The sequence below is a fragment of the Callospermophilus lateralis genome, chromosome 19 (assembly GCF_048772815.1).
Source record: "Callospermophilus lateralis isolate mCalLat2 chromosome 19, mCalLat2.hap1, whole genome shotgun sequence".
Taxonomy (NCBI): domain Eukaryota; kingdom Metazoa; phylum Chordata; class Mammalia; order Rodentia; family Sciuridae; genus Callospermophilus; species Callospermophilus lateralis.
In genome coordinates, this window is record NC_135323.1 from 29,673,314 (window position 1) to 29,691,366 (window position 18,053).

At 48.5% G+C, this 18,053-nt stretch overlaps 1 protein-coding gene across 2 annotated transcripts; it reads left to right on the forward strand.

Annotated features, from left to right (window-relative positions):
* Positions 1–4,376: 4,376 nt before the first annotated feature.
* Actl6b (actin like 6B) lies at positions 4,377–16,925 on the forward strand. Of its 2 annotated transcripts, none has more exons than XM_077106083.1 (14): positions 4,377–4,401; positions 4,858–4,934; positions 5,141–5,306; positions 5,606–5,706; positions 10,671–10,768; positions 11,394–11,488; positions 11,556–11,662; positions 12,349–12,438; positions 12,588–12,649; positions 12,773–12,887; positions 13,009–13,103; positions 13,175–13,280; positions 13,482–13,568; positions 16,845–16,925. In XM_077106083.1, exons 1-14 carry the CDS (start codon positions 4,377–4,379, stop codon positions 16,923–16,925), a joined length of 1,305 nt encoding a protein of 434 aa, XP_076962198.1. The 2 variants fall into 2 exon arrangements, with proteins under 2 accessions (XP_076962198.1, XP_076962199.1); XM_077106084.1 differs by having other exon boundaries at positions 13,009–13,089; positions 13,185–13,280.
* Positions 16,926–18,053: the final 1,128 nt, after the last annotated feature.

An 18,053-nucleotide genomic window follows, 5' to 3' on the forward strand; every position in this document is an offset into this window, starting at 1 on the left:
CTCCCCCCCTCCCTCCCTCCCCCCTCCCTCCCTCCCTCCCTCCCCCCCTCCCCCCCTCCCTCCCTCCCTCCCTCCCTCCCCCCCTCCCTCCCTCCCTCCCTCCCTCCCTCCCCCCCCTCTCTCTCTTCTCTTTTCTTTTTTGTTGTGGTGCTGGGGATCAAACCCAGGGCCTTGAGCATGATAGGCAAGCATTCAACCACTGACCTACATCCCCAGCCAGCCCTCAGGGCTAGCATTTTGTCACTGGTGCTACCTCTTGAATAGTGTGTGTGTGTGTGTGTGTGTGTGTGTGTGTGTGTATGTGTGTGTGTGTGTGTGTATCCCTTATACTGTATGCCAACTGTTATTACCATAGTTCTTGCCTATTTCCTGGCCTCTAGAATTGTCCCTTTCTAACTAGCCTACCTAACGGCTGCCAGAGATATCTCTAAACCTGCAAATTGCATAGTATAACTTACTTGTTCAAAAGCATGCAGTATGACTGGGGTGTAGCTCAGTGGTAGAGAGCTTGCTTAGCTTGTGGGAGGCCTAGGTTCAATCCCCAGTGCTGCAAAATAAATAAATAAATAAATAAATAAATAAATAAATAAATAAATAAAATATTTCAAGCCATACAGTAGTTCCCCCATGGATTCCCTGAGGAGAGCCAAGCCTTTGTGCATGACATATAGGCCAGGTCTTGTCCTTCTCGACTCAAAATGCCTTCCACCCCCACTCCAACTCTGTCTCCTTGTCTGCCACAAAGTCGGGCCATTTTCTGGGACTTAGTTTAAATGTTCCTCTCTGACCACACTGTTTTGTGTCACACTGCAATGCTGGCTGCATTCCTATTGCAGGCTTTATTAGACTGTGTATTTCTGGGCACCCGCCACCAACACTGGGACAGGGGCTCTCTATAAAGCCAAGGCACTTGGTTTATCTGGCAGAAGGGCTGGATAAGTGCTTGGCCAATAAGGAACAGACCTTACAAGATGCGAAATCATTTCCAAGATGGGGATCTGAGAGGCTTGGCCCTGGCCCCAGCACCTTGGACATCATTACCTGATGCTCAAGTTTGACCAACCTGAACATGGATTTGGAATGTGACCGTGTCCAGAAGACTCTATTAGATTAATTGTTTAATCATCCATCTTCCTGGGTGGACATTAAACTGAAGTTACATATTGTCCTCTGAGCCATTTTATTCCCAGTGCCTATTAGGCACCTAGAGAACATTGATAGAATGAATAGAAGTCTGACAACATTTGCCGCAGAATCAGCACTTTCCACATGTCTCAGATTAAGTCTCAACTCTGTCATATAACAGCTGAGTGTCCTTGGGCAAGTCACAAGCTCTCTGCCTTTGTTGTCCCTGGAAATTTGGGATCTTAGTCTGGTTGTTATTGAGACTAAATGAACTAATATTTGTAAAATATTTATAGCAATGCCTGGCATATAGAAAGCACAAAGTGTCTACTAAATGAAAACAGAGTTGCATGGGACTTGGGGTGTAGCTCAGTGGTGGAGAGAATGCCTAACATGTGTGAGGCCCTGAATTCTGTCCCAAGCACGGTGGGCGGGGGGCGGGGGGAGTTGTAGGAATGGACCATTTGATCTTTTTTTTTTTTTTTTTTGAAGAGAGAGAGAGAGAGTTTTAATATTTATTTTTTAGTTATCGGCGGGCACAACATCTTTGTTTTTTTTTTTTTTTGTATGTGGTGCTGAGGATCGAACCCCGGCCGCACGCATTCCAGGTGAGCGCGCTACTGCTTGAGCCACATCCCCAGCCCCCCATTTGATCTTTAATTATTTTCTAGTCTTGTCTTCCCCTAACCCCACCCCTCAACACTGCCCTCCTTCTAGACTGAGTTTCTATTTCCACATATTCCAGAATTTTACATGTCTTCAAATCTTTGCATATGCTGTTCTCTGTGCAAATATTTCCCACCTTGTTCACCTCTGTGCCCCTATAAATACTTCCCAGTTCAGCTCAAACTTCATTTTGAGATGCCTTCCCAGAGACATATAGTTGCAGGCATGAAGAAGGCATAAAATATGTCTGTTGAATCAATAAAGGGACAAATGTCGAATTAGATCCCATGACAAATGCAAATTGGCCACAGTTGGCTGGGAGGTAAATCGAGTCTTATACCTTGCTGACCATAGCTTTTCTTCCTACCACAAGAGGAAAATTCACTTATGCATAATATAGTAAAGCTTCAAAAAACTCCTAAAGGACTTTTTTTTTTTTTTTAGGTGTAGATGACACAACACAATGCCATCATTTTTATGTGGTGCTGAAGATCAAACCTGGGTCCTGCCCATGCTAGGGGAGCCCTCTCCCGCTGAGCCACAATCCCAGCCCCCTAAAGGACATTTTTATGACCCAGTGTTCACTGAATAGTCCTGTGTACCCAGCTCTCAGCCAGGCACTTGATTCTGTCATCAGACTGAGTCCTCATCACGAGCTACCTTATGGATGGAGACAATGAAGCTTGAGAGGAGCACAGAGGTGTCATGAAACACGTCATATCTCAACTGGCTGATAAGAGATATGGGTTCTAATCCTTGTTCTGACCCCAGTGAGCTTCATGATCCAGACAGAGCCTTCTCTCTATCTGGGGAAACCCTTATAAAACCCCAGGGTGAAGAGGTGGGTGTTAATTCATGATTGGTAAAGTTTCAAGACCTGAGAGGATTTGGGGGAATGCGGCAGGGGAGCGGGTAATGGGAATTTACAAGGTGACTTCAGAATAAGTGAGGCAATATCATTAAATGTCAACAGAAGGAGAGGTGCAGGCCATGAATAGAATTGCTTCCCTCTCAGCATTCCTTTGATCCTCTTAACATTTTGAAAGATGAAGAAATGCAGGTCTCACCAGGCACAGTGGTCTCTGCCTGTAATCCCAACAGCTCTGGAGGCTGAGATAGGAGGATCACAAGTTCAAGACCAACCTCAGCAACTTACAGCAACTTAGCAAGGCCCTAAGAACCCTTGTCTAAAAAATAAAACAAAAAAAGGCTGAGAATGCTACCCAGTGGTTAAGCGACCCTAGGTTCCCTAAATAAATAAATAAATAAATAAATGCAGGTCTCAAGAGCTTAAGGGGCCATCCAATTCATCAAGGTCTCGATTTATAGAGGTCAATGATTGATCAAGGGTCACTCGAGAAAATCTCAGTCTCCCAGCTCCTGAGTCAGCTATGTTCTCTACAATTTATCACTCTTGCTGATAGCAGGAGTCCTCCAGTCTAGGAAGCCACAACTGAACTCAGAATTAATCCTGGGCATGTAAAATGCTATTGTCACCAGTAGATAACCCATGAGCCAACTCAATCCATCTGACCTTTGGCTGGGAAAAGTGAGGTCCTTCCAGAGTGGGCATTTGATGAGCAGAGAACTTTCAAGGGCAGGGGACTGTCACACAGTGCTCTTTTCCTATGCCATCTCTGGTCTCAATGCACCCTCCACCCCCAACAAATCCCAATACACAAGTGTATCTACATTACCTATGTCTACACATACTCACAAACACTAGCACACACACATGCTCAACTAACCCAGGCTGTCAGAGATGCTCCTTCACCTTCCCCAGCAAAAATGCCCTGAAGGTGGGACCAGCAGCCCCCAAAGAACCTAGGAAGCTACCAAAATACCCACTTCTTGATCAATGCCTCCTGAGAACAGGTGACTAAATAGAGAGATGGGGCAAGGTGTCTAAAGCCCGATTAGCTGAGTACCTATGTGTGAACACATGTGCACAGATGTGTACGTGTAAGGCTCAGGCTCCAAGGGATGGTTGAGGAAAAAAAGTGGTCATCAGAAAGACAAAGATGGAAAGAATCAGAGAGAGACAAGAGACACCCCCCACACATACACCTCTGGTCCCTCTTTCTATCTTTCCATCCTCCCTCTCCCGGTAATTTCATTGAGTGTGACAAAGCCTTGCTCAGGAGCCTGTGGATGGTTGACTCTTCAGGTGCCCCAGGGCACCCTCACCCCCCACCCTATTTTAAAAATGAAGCCGAGCAGGGACCTCATCAGTCACCATACAGAGTCCTGGTCTCCGGATGGAAAGGGTCTCCATCTCTTTCCTACTCTTCTCTCTGCCTCCCATTCCGCCTATTTCGTAGGTCCTGTCAGTGCTTTTATCTACTCCTCCCTCATCCCTACACCGCCCCAGGACGCCGAGGTGGCTGCCCCTTTAAAGCAGCGGCCCCCGGCCGGGTTATTGTCTGGCCTCTCAACCAATCCGCGGCGCCGTTGGGGGCGGGGGATCCAGCCTCCTGATTGGCCGCCGCGCGCCCCGCCCCGCCCGGGATCCCGGGAGCTGTCCGGCCGCCTCGGTGCTGATCCCACCGCCGCCCACGGGCCGCGAGCAGTGTTAAGAGGGCACTATGAGCGGGGGCGTCTACGGCGGAGGTGAGCCAGCCTTGGGCTTCGGGCTCCCAGCCCCGCGCGGCCTGGCCCGCAGCCCTGCGCCCCGAACCCGCGCGACCCAAGCCTTGGGCACCCTGGGGCCTGTCACCTTCGCGCTCGAGCAGATCAGCGCGAGGTTTGTGTCTCCCGCCACCTCTACCTTCGGTGACGGCCCCGAGCGCACCGGGCCTAACCTCTCCACTATACAACCCGCTTCCGCCCGGCCAATGGCCCCTTGCTTCCCCTCCAGGACAGTGGCTTGAACAAGGCCACTGGGCGAGAGGGACTCTGACAGCTTGACCCTCCACTCCCAGGACCCCGAACTCCAGGCCTAGCTCCCACCTGCTCCCAGCAGATATTGACCGTGGCGAGACCCGCTGTGCCCTGAGCTCCTCTTGAAACTACCCCGGGGGAGAGAGTTCCGGGGAGGTCCCCTCACACTCCTGTCTCTCTGCACAGATGAGGTGGGGGCGCTGGTCTTTGACATTGGCTCCTTCTCAGTCCGCGCTGGGTACGCTGGGGAGGACTGCCCCAAGGTGAGCCTTCCAGTCCCCTCCCCAAAACCTAGGGCTTCTGGACTTAGCTTTAGGCTTCCTGTGACTCAGAGCTTTCACAGCCCAGCCCCAAAGCTGTGCTGAGCGGGAATGTGGGAGTAAACCCAGGGGCGGGCTGAGGGCCCTGGGTGGGACTGGACAGGGACAAGAGGGCGATCTCTCTCCCTGCCTATCCTCCCCACCCCCAGGCTGACTTCCCCACTACGGTGGGGCTGCTGGCCGCTGAAGAGGGGGGCGGGCTGGAGCTGGAGGGGGAGAAAGAGAAGAAGGGGAAGATCTTCCACATTGACACCAACGCCCTGCACGTGCCTCGGGATGGAGCAGAAGTCATGTCGCCCCTCAAGAATGGCATGAGTAAGGGGCCCCTACCCATCACCTCCTCACACAGACTGGGAGCACCCCCTACACACACACACCACCTGGGATAAAGCATCCCATACCTTCAGAGTCATCCTTGCAACTGCCCAAGTCCCAGGGACCTCCTCACAGCTTCCCTCCACTGCCTGGTACCCAGCCCAGGGTCCCACCAGATTCCCGGGAATGGGGACTTTTCTGATGGAGCAGGACTCACTCTTCCCAAGACTCTTTTCCTTCTTGTCTGCCACCCCTGCCTGCCCACCTGCATCTCTCCACACTGGTCTTCTTCCCCCAAGTCGAGGACTGGGAGTGTTTCCGGGCCATTCTGGATCACACCTACAGCAAACACGTCAAGTCTGAGCCAAACCTGCACCCAGTTCTCATGTCGGAGGCCCCGGTGAGTGCCTCATTCAGACTCACATCCAGCTCTGGGGCCCCCAGCACACCCTTTCCACCATTCACCCCTCACTTCAAGTCACCCCTATCAGTGGCTTCACTTACATTTTCCTTCCAACCTTATAATGGTCAACCAGTTTTCTTCTTTCCTGGCTTCTCTCCTCTCTTCCAGCTCTATCCACTCTGCCCTTCACCCCTGCCCCCAGTTCTTTTTTGACTTTTTAACTTAAAATCTTGGGTCAACATTATATATACACATAAGAAATCAATTTGCTTTATAAAGTATGTTAAGGTAAAAGCCTGCAGTTCTTACCCTCCTCCTTCCATTTCCCCCATTCCAAAGACAACTAAACTGCTTTTCTCTTTTTAAGCTAGTTTTTTTTATTGAAGTATTTTTTCTATATCTCTAAATGTCACACTTAAATTATTGCATTTTTTTTTCCAGTATGGGAACTGAATCCAGGTCCTTGCATATGCTAGGCAAGTGCTTATCCCCAGACCACATGTGTACATACACACACACACACACACACATACAAACTGCTTTTTTTTTTCTTTTTCTTCTTTGAGAGAAGGTCTTGCTAAGTTGTCCAGACTGGCCTCAAACTTGAGCTCCTACTGCCTCAGCTGCCTAAGTCACTGGTTTACAGGAATGTACCCCAACACCTGACTGCATGGATTTTTCCCCCTAAGCTTTAGATATTTTTTAAAAAGGTAAAGCATTCTTTTTTTTAGCCTTTATTTTATTTATTTACATTTGTGTGATGCTGAGGATCGAACCCAGTGCCTCACACATACTAGGCAAGCGCTCTACCACTGAGCCACAACCCCAGCCCCAGCTTTAGATATTCTCTATGAATTTCCCACTAAGGAAACAAGCATTTGGTTCTTCACCACCCTCACTATATCACACATATTTCTGATTCCCCACCTTTAAGTACATTTGTCTTTTATACTTTTGAAAAGATCAATACTCAGAATCTATGCTTTTATTATTTTTTATCCTGAGCAGGCAAGAAAATATGATTATTTTTTTCTTTCCTGTGCAACTTTTTGTTCACTGGATCTGAAAATTGTCTTGGGTTTTATGTTGCTTAGTCTTCTATCTACTTAATAATGTAACCCTATGTTATTCATATGTTATTCATATATAATTACCTGTAAATTTTCTCAAGACATTAATTGCTTTAGATAGTCTATTAATTTCATCTTCTTGAAGAAATTTTTCCAGGAGAGCCTAATAACCTATTCCACTTTGAATTAGCAGCCCTCTACACCAGGGCAGAACTGTCATCTGGCATCTCCTTTTGTCACCCCGTGGAGAATCCCTTTGCCTTACTCCTATATTGGGGAAGAAATTTGGACCTTTACTACCCCTGTGTTAGAAACCCTGTTTCTGATATTTGATTCCATTTCTTGTTTTACTTCTTAGAAAGATTATAGGAAGTAAATTTTTTGAGATTTTGCATGTCCGATCTTGGATTAATAGCATAGCTAGGTATCACACTCTGGGTTGGAATTTTTTTTTTTTCTTCAGAATCTTGAAGGTGTTTCTCCATTCTCTTCCAATATCCACAGTTGCCACCAAGAAGGCTGAGTCTAGCTCCTGATCTTCTGGTGTGATTTTTTTTTCTTTCTGAAGGTTTATAGATTTCTCACTCCATCCTAAGTATTCTACAATTTTACTATGATATGTACTGATATTGATTTATATTCATTCATTGCTGTATATACTTAATATGTCCCTTCAATCTAAAAACCTCTGCCTTTCAAATCAATGAAAAAAATTTATTCATTTTATTACTTATTTCTCTCAATTTTCTCTGTTCTCTTTTAAGAAATTCTGTTATTTAAATTTTGGGCCAAAACTGGTCCCCTGATTTTTATTTATTTTGGTGCTGGGGAATTGAACAAAGGGCCTCATGCATTGCCAGGCAGATGCTCTACCATTGAGCCCACATCCCCAACCCTTTTTCTTATATTTTCTCTTCTGTTTTCCATCTCTACTTTCCCCCTCTAGTTTCTAAGATGTTCCCTCAACTTTACATTCCAACCCTTCTTCCAAGTTTTTCATTTCTGCTCCTACATTCTTGCTTTCCATGAGTTCTTTTTTTGTTCCATGAATGTTGCTATTTGAGTGTCCTCGTCTGGTTTCATGGGTGCGCTATTGTTGGTTCCTTCACTAAGAATATTACTGATTTTGTTTTTGCTCTTGTATCTTCCTGAATAATCTCTGTTCTTCCAAGTTGTTCTTACAAGTGGCATGCATCTGTAAAATCCCAGTGGCTCCAGAGGCTGAGGCAGGAGGATCTCGAATTCAAAGCCAGCTTTAGCAAAAGCAAGGTGTCAAGCAACTGAGACCCTGTCTCTAAATAGAATACAAAATAGAGATGGGGATGTGGTTCAGTGGTCGAGTGCCCCTGAATTCAATCCCCAGTACCCCCTTCCCCCCAAAAAATAAAACCAAATTGTTTTTTTATCTGCATTGTTTTTGGGAAGGTCTCTATCTCATTGTAGAGACATTTCTTAGATTCTGAAAGCCCATGTTTGCCTGCTTATTGTTTCGTGCTGGGGCTCTAAAAAGCTGATCAGGAACCCTGGTTCAGGGGAATGGAGAGCTTATTGATTGATGTTTGCTATGGGCTAATCTGAATGGAATGTTCTGGTGGTCAGCATACAGATGCTGTACTATACAAATACTGGTATATTCAGATTTGGGAGGGGTGTTGGATTGAACCTAGGACCTCTCATGCATAAGGCAGATACTCTACCACTGAGTTACACCCCAACCTGTATCTTTAGATTTTTGATGTGACCCCATAGGCTTCCACCCTGGAGACCGGCTTGGATCCCTCTTTCTTAGAGCAAGTGAGAGAATGGAGCTGGTAGTCTCAGCATCCAGTGTATCTGGCATCGCTTCATTCTCTGCCTTGGGCAGATGCCCTCATTCCCGCTGTGTCCAGAGTCCCATCAGTTCAGGAATCCTCAGTGTCATCCTCTCTGGGGTTCTGGAACTGGCATGGGGGATAATAGCTCAGTGACCTGGAGTTGGGGAGAGAGTTTAGGAGTCTGTTATGTGAGTAGCTTCAAATAATCTTATTTTAGATTTCCTTTCATCTCCACTTCTAGAAATACCTGAACCCTATTCCTGAGGCCTTTCAGGATTCTGTGGCTTATCACAGGTTGTTCCTGTTTTTTTCCACTACCAGTTTAGGAGTCAGTTTGCCGAACCTCACCACTCACCTATCTGATTCCCAGCTCCAATATTTTGTCACTGTTTCCCCTTATTATTCCCAACCCAAGCCCTCCTCTCTCTCTCTTTTTTTTTTTTTTGTCCCTCTTGCTCTCTCTCTCCAACCCACCCTAGAACAGAGATTAATACAACTTAAAATTAACCTTTCTAAAGTTAACAATTCAGTGGCATTTAGTACATTAACAGTGTTACACAGCCATTACTGCTGTCTGGTTAAAACATTTTCATGATCTCAAAGAAGAACCCATTTCTGTTAAATAGTTATTCTGTAATCCAAGCTCTTAGAAATCACTGATCTACTTTCTGTCTCTAAGTATTTAATTGTTCATATAAATGGAATCATACAATATATCTTTTTTGGACTGGGCATTGAAGTCAGGGACACTCAACTAATGAGCCACATCCCCAGCCCTATTTTGTAGTTTATTTAGAGACAGGGTCTCACTGAGTTGCATAGGGCCTTGATAAGTTTCTGAGGCTGGCTTTGATCCTCCTGCCTCAGCCTCCCTGAGAGGATTACAGGTGTGCACCACCACACCCAGCTCAATATGTTACTTTCACCCTTCTCCTTTTTCTTCTTCTTCCTCTTTGTGTGTGCTGGGGATTGAACCCAGGGCTTCATAAATGCTAAGCATATACTCACCACTGAGTTATACCCACAGTCCTATGTTCTTTATATTTATATTATATGTTCCTATATTCTTTCACTTAACATGTTTTAAATGTTCATCCATGTTTAGCATGTATTGGTACCGCATTTCTTATTGTGGCTGAATAATGTCCATTGTACAGATATACCACCATTGTCTTATCCGCTTTCCACTGATGGGCATTTGGACTATATCTAACTTTTAGGCATAGTGAGTGCTGCTTTGAATATTTGTGTACATATATTTATCAGAGTACCTGTTTTCCATTCTTCTGAATATGTAATTAGGAGTGGAATATCAGAGTCTTATAGTAATGTTTACTTTTTTGAGGAACCAACAACAGTGACTGAACCCTTTTATGTTCTGACCAGCAGTGTGAGAGAGTTCCAATTTCTTCACATCCTTGTCAGCACTTGCTATTTTCTGTTTTTTAATTATTTTACCACTCTAGTGCACACAAAGTGGTATCACATTATGCTTTTGATTTGCAATTCCCTAATGGCTAAGAATGTTTGATTTGCATTTCCCTGGTGGCACTTCTTTTCCTGGGCTTGTTGACTTCTGTGGGTTTAAATCTTTTTAAATTGCCCCTTCATTATAGTTTCGCTGGGATCTTGGGAGGGAATAAAATTAGATGTTTGCATCATTACCCAGACATCATCTTCCCAGTTTTCTTGCCGCTGGATGATTAGAATGGGGGAAAGGAATGACCTGGGGACTGGGAGGAGCCTGAGGTGTATATTGTAACAATTAAGAGCCCCTGAGCCAGGCATCAGAGAAACAGGACTCCAGATCCAGCTCTGTCTAGAGCTTCCTGTGTCATCTTCCTCTCTGAGTGTTGTTTTCCTCATCTAGGTTTTGACTGTGATCCTTAAAATTCTTTATAGTTCTCACAATGTGAACTCTTCCCCTAGTATGAGTTGTGTGTGTGAATAAGTGTGTTTGCATATATGCATATGTAGATGCATATAAATGTGCATGAATGTGAGTGTGTATGTATGTGTGTGATTGTGTGTCTGAGTGTGTCCCTCCTGACTCCTCCCTCCTGCACTCTCTCCGCAGTGGAACACACGGGCCAAGCGGGAGAAGCTGACTGAGCTGATGTTCGAGCAGTACAACATTCCTGCCTTCTTTTTATGCAAGACAGCAGTACTCACCGCGTATCCTCTGGGTTGTGCTGCTCTGCTGGGTGGAGGGACAGGGTGGGGTGTGTAGGCCTGATTCTCTGGAGATCAGAGTCAGGACTCTGATCAGAGCCAGACTCCTTCCTTAGCCACACCAGGACTAAAAACCCATGGGCAAGTGCCCAGGACTTCGGGAGTCCAGATAAGTGGCCTTTCCCCATTCCATAGATCAGGCTGAGCAGAGAAAGAGCTGGGCTAAGGGGACAGCAGGAGCTGGGACTGGGCAGAGGAGGGAGGGAGTATATGACTCGGAGGCTGTCCCTTCTCAAACCACCAGTCAGCATTGCTTTTTTTCAGCATCTGCTTTGCACAGAACCCTGTGCTAAGCACTCACTGGCGGGACAGGGACCATAATTCAGGGAGCCCAGATCTTAGAACCAAGAATAAAGAGAGGCTGGAGTTCCATAGGAACAGAGGAAGAAGTTGCAATTCACCCAGGAAAGAAGTGACTGAGGTCTGAGGAGCCTATCTCCAGGAGATGGGCCATAAGTCAAGGGGAGTCTTGCAGACTGGGGGTTGGATGGACCCCAGGAAGAGTGGGGAACCAGGCCAGCCCCTCACTTGCCACAGCTGTCTCTTTGACTGACCCATCCCACACCAGCTTTGCAAATGGACGTTCCACGGGCCTCGTGTTGGACAGTGGGGCCACCCACACCACGGCCATTCCAGTGCATGATGGCTATGTCCTGCAGCAAGGTGGGGCCTCGGCAGGGGCCAGGGGGGCTTGGAGAGGGCCAGGTCCTGACACTGCCTCCTCTTCCAGGCATTGTCAAATCGCCCCTGGCCGGGGACTTCATCTCCATGCAGTGCCGGGAGCTCTTCCAGGAAATGGCTATTGACATCATCCCCCCTTACATGATCGCAGCCAAGGTGGGACCTCTGGGGAGTCCAGAGCTGCCACCATAGAGTCCTGGGTACCTGTCAGCCCACCAACCCATGATATAGCAGACCAGAGAGCAGCAGGACCCCCAAAAGATCATAGGTCCAGTTCTTCATTTTTCAATCAAGGCATCAAAGATTGAGACATGCTGAGGGACATGGCCAAGGTCATGCAATCGGCTGGCAGCAACATGTGTGAAAACCAGTGCGTGTGTGTGGGGGGTCCAAATGGCTCAGGTTCAAGTTCTGCCTCTGCCACATAAGAGCTGTGTGACCCAGTACATGATATTGACACTCTCTGGAACTCAGTTTCCTCTCCCGTAAAGAAAATAGAACAACAGGGAAAAGTGTTAAATGACACTGCGTGCAGAGGGCTTCTCTAGGTCCCCACATGGGATAGAGCCCAGAGGAGGCCTTCCCCATATGCCCTCAGCTTTCCCTAATTGGGCTTTTTCAATCACCTGTACCCAACATGTGTATGGCACAAATGGTAACAAGTTCTCCCAGTTCCCTCTCCTTTCTGTCAAGGAAGGACAAGAAACCCTTCTTTGGGGCAACAAAGCAGAACCCCCAGTGCTGGTTAACTGCAGAGCTGCTGAGGGCTGGGAAGGCAGGTGTGGACAGGGGGTGGACAAGCACCGGTGAGGGAAGGATACTCAGAGGCTGTGCCCCTACAGGAGCCTGTGCGGGAAGGTGCTCCCCCAAACTGGAAAAAGAAGGAGAAGCTACCCCAAGTCTCCAAGTCCTGGCATAACTACATGTGCAATGTGAGGCACTAAGAATGTTCCCCAGAGAGCTTCCCTCCCCAGCTCCTGGCCCCCTGCCACAAGCTGTGGGGAGGGACAGAGGCCCTGAAGGTGGGTGGGGTGTGGTGCTCGAGAGGGAGGCCAAGTCCTCACCCCTTCTTGATTCTCAGGAGGTGATTCAGGACTTCCAGGCCTCGGTGCTGCAGGTCTCAGACTCCCCCTATGATGAGCAGTGAGTGGGGCTCCGTGCTGGGGTGGGAGGAGGGTACAAGTAGGGCTCAGGGGGCACCTGTGGTGCTTCTTACCTGGGGACTTTGTGAGCACCCCAGGCAGAGTTTTGATCCTTCCTGGGCAGGGTGGCTGCGCAAATGCCCACAGTCCATTATGAGATGCCCAATGGCTACAATACAGACTATGGCGCCGAGCGTCTCCGCATCCCTGAAGGCCTGTTTGATCCCTCCAATGTCAAGGTTTGGTGGGGTGGTGAGCACTGATTTGGGATGGGGGCTGGCTGGAGTTCTTAAATTCTAGGGTATGGGAGAGGCTGGGAAGGATCACAGGGGCCAAAGCCCAGGTCACCTTTGTCCACAGGGCCTTTCAGGGAACACCATGTTAGGCGTGGGCCATGTGGTCACCACCAGCATTGGCATGTGCGACATCGACATTCGTCCGGTGAGGCCTGGGCCACGGCTGAGTGAAAAGGTCCAGGAGTGGGGAGGCTGGGAGGGGTAGTTCCCTGCAGGCTCACTCTTCCTCTCTGCTCTCAGGGCCTATATGGCAGTGTCATTGTCACTGGCGGGAACACACTGCTTCAGGGCTTCACTGACAGGCTCAATCGAGAGCTTTCCCAGAAGACCCCACCGGTAGGTGTTCACCCCTTACCCGGGGCCCTGGACTCCACTCCTGGTGTAGCCTTTCAGGACCAAGTCTATCTTCCTTCCCAAACATGGAACGTTCTGTCCATCAGACCAGTCCTCTTGCCCCTGTGGCTTCTTCCTGTCTTCCAAGCCCTGTCCCTTCCCAGAGCCTAGATGTCTGCTTCTCCTGCCCCTTTCTCCCCACAGAGCATGCGTCTGAAGCTCATCGCCAGTAACAGCACCATGGAGCGCAAGTTCAGCCCCTGGATTGGGGGCTCCATTTTGGCCTCACTGGTGAGAAGGAAGGGGCCTGGCCTAGTGCTGAGTGTGGGGAAGGGGACACCCGGATACACCCCACTGCCTTGCCAGCATCCTCATTCATTCATTTAACTAACATTTATTTTTTGAGAAAGAGCAGTGCTCCCAGAAACCTAAACGCTTTATCAGGACACAAATCAGGGAGCAGAAAGACAGGAAGTTGGAGATGGGTTGGGATGAGGTCATGGTAAGGCACCCACTGTCCTCTGTGAGCAGAGGGGATGTCCTGGGGGTTTAGGGCAAAGGAGTGATGTGATGATGACAGGCACCTCTGAAAAGACTGTCAGGCATGAGTCTTTGTGATCAGGGTGTGAGCGGGAACCAAGGAGACCTTGCCGGAAGCCTCTTCCCATGGTCTCTGGAATCGTGGATTGGGAAGCAGCGGAGGTGGGGGAGAGTGAGGAGCAATGGGATGAGGAGGTGGGCGGGTTGGTTCTGGTGCAGGAGGTGGAGAATTTAGTCTGGATCAGCCACTGGGGTGGACACAAGTCTTCGAGCAGGGAGCTGGGGTACAAAATGCATCCCCTCACAGAGGGGATGGCAGAGCCACCACAGAAAAGGACATCCACTAGAAGGGGAGACCTCCAAGGAGACAGAAAGGAGACTCAGAAAATCAGGCTGGGAGTTAGAACTTAGCTGGGGGCTGGCACTTGTCAGCTCCACAGTGACTAAAGGCCTCTTCTGTGTTTCAAGTGGACAGACAGCCTGATAGTCCCTGCCTTCCTGACAGTGACAGTCTACAGTCAAGACAATTAAACAGAAAGTGACCACAAAGTGTGCAGTGATCCAGTTTGGAAGTTTCAAGGGCCTTCAGGATTATAAACTGAGATGAGAAGAGTATGAACTTGGAAGGCAAAGAGGATAACAAGACATCAACTGTGGGGAGGGCCAGATGCAGGGCCAAAGACAGATGCAGCAGATCTGGGTTTTAGGAGGTCCGCATGCTCCCTCATAAGAGTAGGGAGTGGGTCAAATGGGGCCAGGCTGAAGGCAGAGACAGGGGCTGGGGATGTAGCTCAGTGGCAGAGTGCTTGTCTAACAGGTGCAAGGCCCTGGTTCAATACCAAGTGTTACAAAAAAGAAAAAAAGAGAGAGAGAGAGAGAGAAAGAAGGAGGAGAAGGAGGCAGTGACAGAGCTGCTACCATCTCCACTCTGAATGGGACACAGCAGAGCCATGAGTACCAGTGAGTGTACACTGGAAGCTTATTAAATAGTACATGAACAGTACGTGGACACTGTTCACATGCAAGAGAAAAGAAAGAGACAAGGTCAAGAACAAGACACAGATGCTAACTTAGGTTGGGGCTAGGTCAGTCCTACCCAACAGGAGCACAATACAAGACATATATTTTAAAATTTCTGCTGGGTGCAGTGGTGCACACTTGTAATTCCATTGGCTTAGGAGGTTGAGGTTGGAGGATTACAAGTTCAAAGCCAGCCTCAGCAATTTAGCAAGGTCCTGAAGCAACTCAGTGAGACCCTATCTCTAAATAAAATATTAAAAAAGGGATGGAGGGGCTAGGGCTGTAGCTCGTGGTAAACCACTTGCCTTGCACGTGTCAGGTTCTGGGTTCGATCCTCAGCACCACATAAAAATAAATAAGTAAATAAAGATATTGTACCAACTACAACTAAAAAAAATTTAAAAAGGCTAGAGATGTAGCTCACTGGTTAAGCACCACTTAATTCAATCCCTGGTGCAAAAAAAAAAAAAAAAAAAAAAAAAAGAAAATTCCTGTAGCCATGTTGAAAAAAAATACAAAAAAAGGTAAAATTAAATTTTAAGAACATACTTTATTTGATCCAATATATCCAAAATATTACCATTTTAATGTATGACCAATATAAAAAGTTCTTAGTGAGATATTTTACATTCTTTACATTGTATACTTAGTCATCAAAATCCAACATATAGCCGGACATGGTGGCACATGCCTGTAATCTCAGCGACTTGGGAAGCCAAGGCAGAAGGATTGCAAGTTCAAAGCCAGCCTCTGTAACTTAGCAAGACGCTCACCAACTCAGTGAGAACTTGTTTCCAAATAAAAACATAAAAGGGGGTGGGGCTATGACTCAGTGGTCAAGCACCTGTGGGTTCAATCCCCAGTACTAAAAAAAAAAAAAAAAAAAAAATCAGCATATTGGCCAGATGTACTGGTATACAACTGTAACATCAGTTACTTGGAAGGCTAAGGCAGGAAGGTCAAAAGCTCAAGACCAGCTTGTCACCTTAGTGAGACCCTATCTCGAAATAAAATAAAAAGGGCTGGAGAGTAGCTCAGGGGTAGAGTGCTTGCCTAGCATATGCAAGACCCTGGGTTCAATATCCAGTACCAAAATAAATAAATAAATCCAGTCTATATTTTCCCCATAGATCATATCTCAGTTTGGATGAAGCACATTGAGATGGCGGGCCACCAGAGGCCACCACATTGGAGGGCACAGGCATGGAGAGTGGGAAGGATCAAAGAAGCAGCGGGTTTAGGCAGAGCCTGGGGGAAAATGGCTTACTCAATTACGGACATAAGGAATTTAGGATCCAGAGGAACACTTAGGGCCGTGAATCTAAGAGACAGCTGGATATTTGGGTTGGAAACAAGAGATTGGTTAGGACTGGGGCTGAATGAGCCAGGCCAGGAAGTCTGTTCTCTGAGGAGAGAAACTGAGACACAAGCCAGGGCTAGACACTAACTTTCAGGTGAAGGCAGAACGGCCATCCAAGAGAAGGAACAGTGTGAGATGCCCAGTGCGGGACCCCTCAAATGGCAGGCTTCAGTAGGGGTGGGTGACAGCGGGGCACCAGGACCTAGAAGTTAAGTGGTTTAGGTGGTTTCAGAATGGGGAGGGAAGAGGAAACACTTTCCTTGGGAATGAAGGCGACTTGAGAGTGAGCCTACGCCCTGATGGAGCGTGGCGAGGCCCGGACACCTGGTATGCGTGTGTAGAGGGATGCTGGGTGGGGGTGATTGGCTAGCCTAGGCTGTAAGTGCCACCACTCAGCTCGGGAACGGTTCCTGGCTCAGGGCAGACAGGTGCTCTATAAATCCTTGCTGAATGCTTGAAGCCTTGACTACAGATGCTGTCTGTATTCCCTCTGAATACACAAAGAGGGAACAGACGGGCCAGGGAGGGTGAGACCCAGAGAGGTGAGGCCAGAGGAGGCCAGGCTTCCGCAGGGTGCGGTGGGGTGGGGGCGGTCCCTGCCCGCTCCCCCTGGACTGCCCTGACCGCTGTGTCGCCCCTCCTCCCAGGGCACTTTCCAGCAGATGTGGATCTCCAAGCAGGAGTACGAGGAGGGCGGGAAGCAGTGCGTGGAGCGGAAGTGCCCCTAAGGACGCCCCTCCGCACACACCCACCTGCCCGCAGCGTTGGGGACAGCGGGACGAGAGAGGGGTGTTCCCCGGCCAGGCCTCCGCGAGCGCAGATCCCAGCCCGCTCACCCCAAGCCCTCATCACCCTCCCTCTTCCCTTCTTGTCCTCCTAGGTTGTGATGTTTCTGAGTTAAAAGAAATAAAAAACGTTTTACGGAAAAAAAAAAAAAAAAAAAAGTTTGGCCTCTTTGGGTGTGGGGAGCGGAGGGAGGCGAGGGGAGGGCGCACCTACATTCATCCAGATCCGACGGTGGGCGCCCGGACACAGCCCCAAGAGCCACGGACTCCTCAGGTTTGAGGGGAAGCGACTCCGAGAAGTCCACTCAGGGAGGATCCAATGACCAGCGGAGCTTGGAGTCCAGGGGCTGCAGGAGGCGGATGTGGTGGGGGCGGGGCCAGGCGAGGGCCAGTATGGGGGCGGGGCCTGGGCGGGACCCGTGAGGGGTCTAGGTGGGCGGGGCCTCAGCACAGGCTTTGGGTCAACTGAGAGTAGGGCTCAAATTCCCCAGGACCTATACCCCAGGTGAGCCGGGGCTATAGAGGGGCTCTTGGCTTTGACAGGTGTGGGTCGGGGACTAGGGTTCTCTGTGGGCCTGGATGGGAGCTGAGGTTTCCCAGGGGAGTTCCTGACCTGGACAGAGGGCTAGTATCCTGGAGTCCTCTCCTGGGATTGGACACTTGCGACCACCACTAGAAATTTAGGAAAAACTTAGTTATTTATAACTGTGATCTGTTTCTGGGTGAGGTTATCTGGCCTTTCACTAGACTCTTAGAAGGTCTCAGACCCACCTAATAGAATCCACTTAATTTAAGTCATTTTGTGACCAAAGAGGCTCTAGCACCCAGGGTGGACTACAACTTCTCCAAGATCAGGCTGCTCTGCCAGCCTTGGCCAGGACTCCCCCAATGACTGGTGGGCCCTGACCCTGACTTCAGCCTCCCTATCCTGGATATTCACTGGTCCCTCCTGACCACATTACCCTACCCATGTGCCTCCCTCCCCAGTAGTCAGTAGGGACCTAATTCCAAAAAGACTTCCCATCCACATGCCCAGTCCAAACCCTGAGTCAATTGACCCAAGTTTCTCCA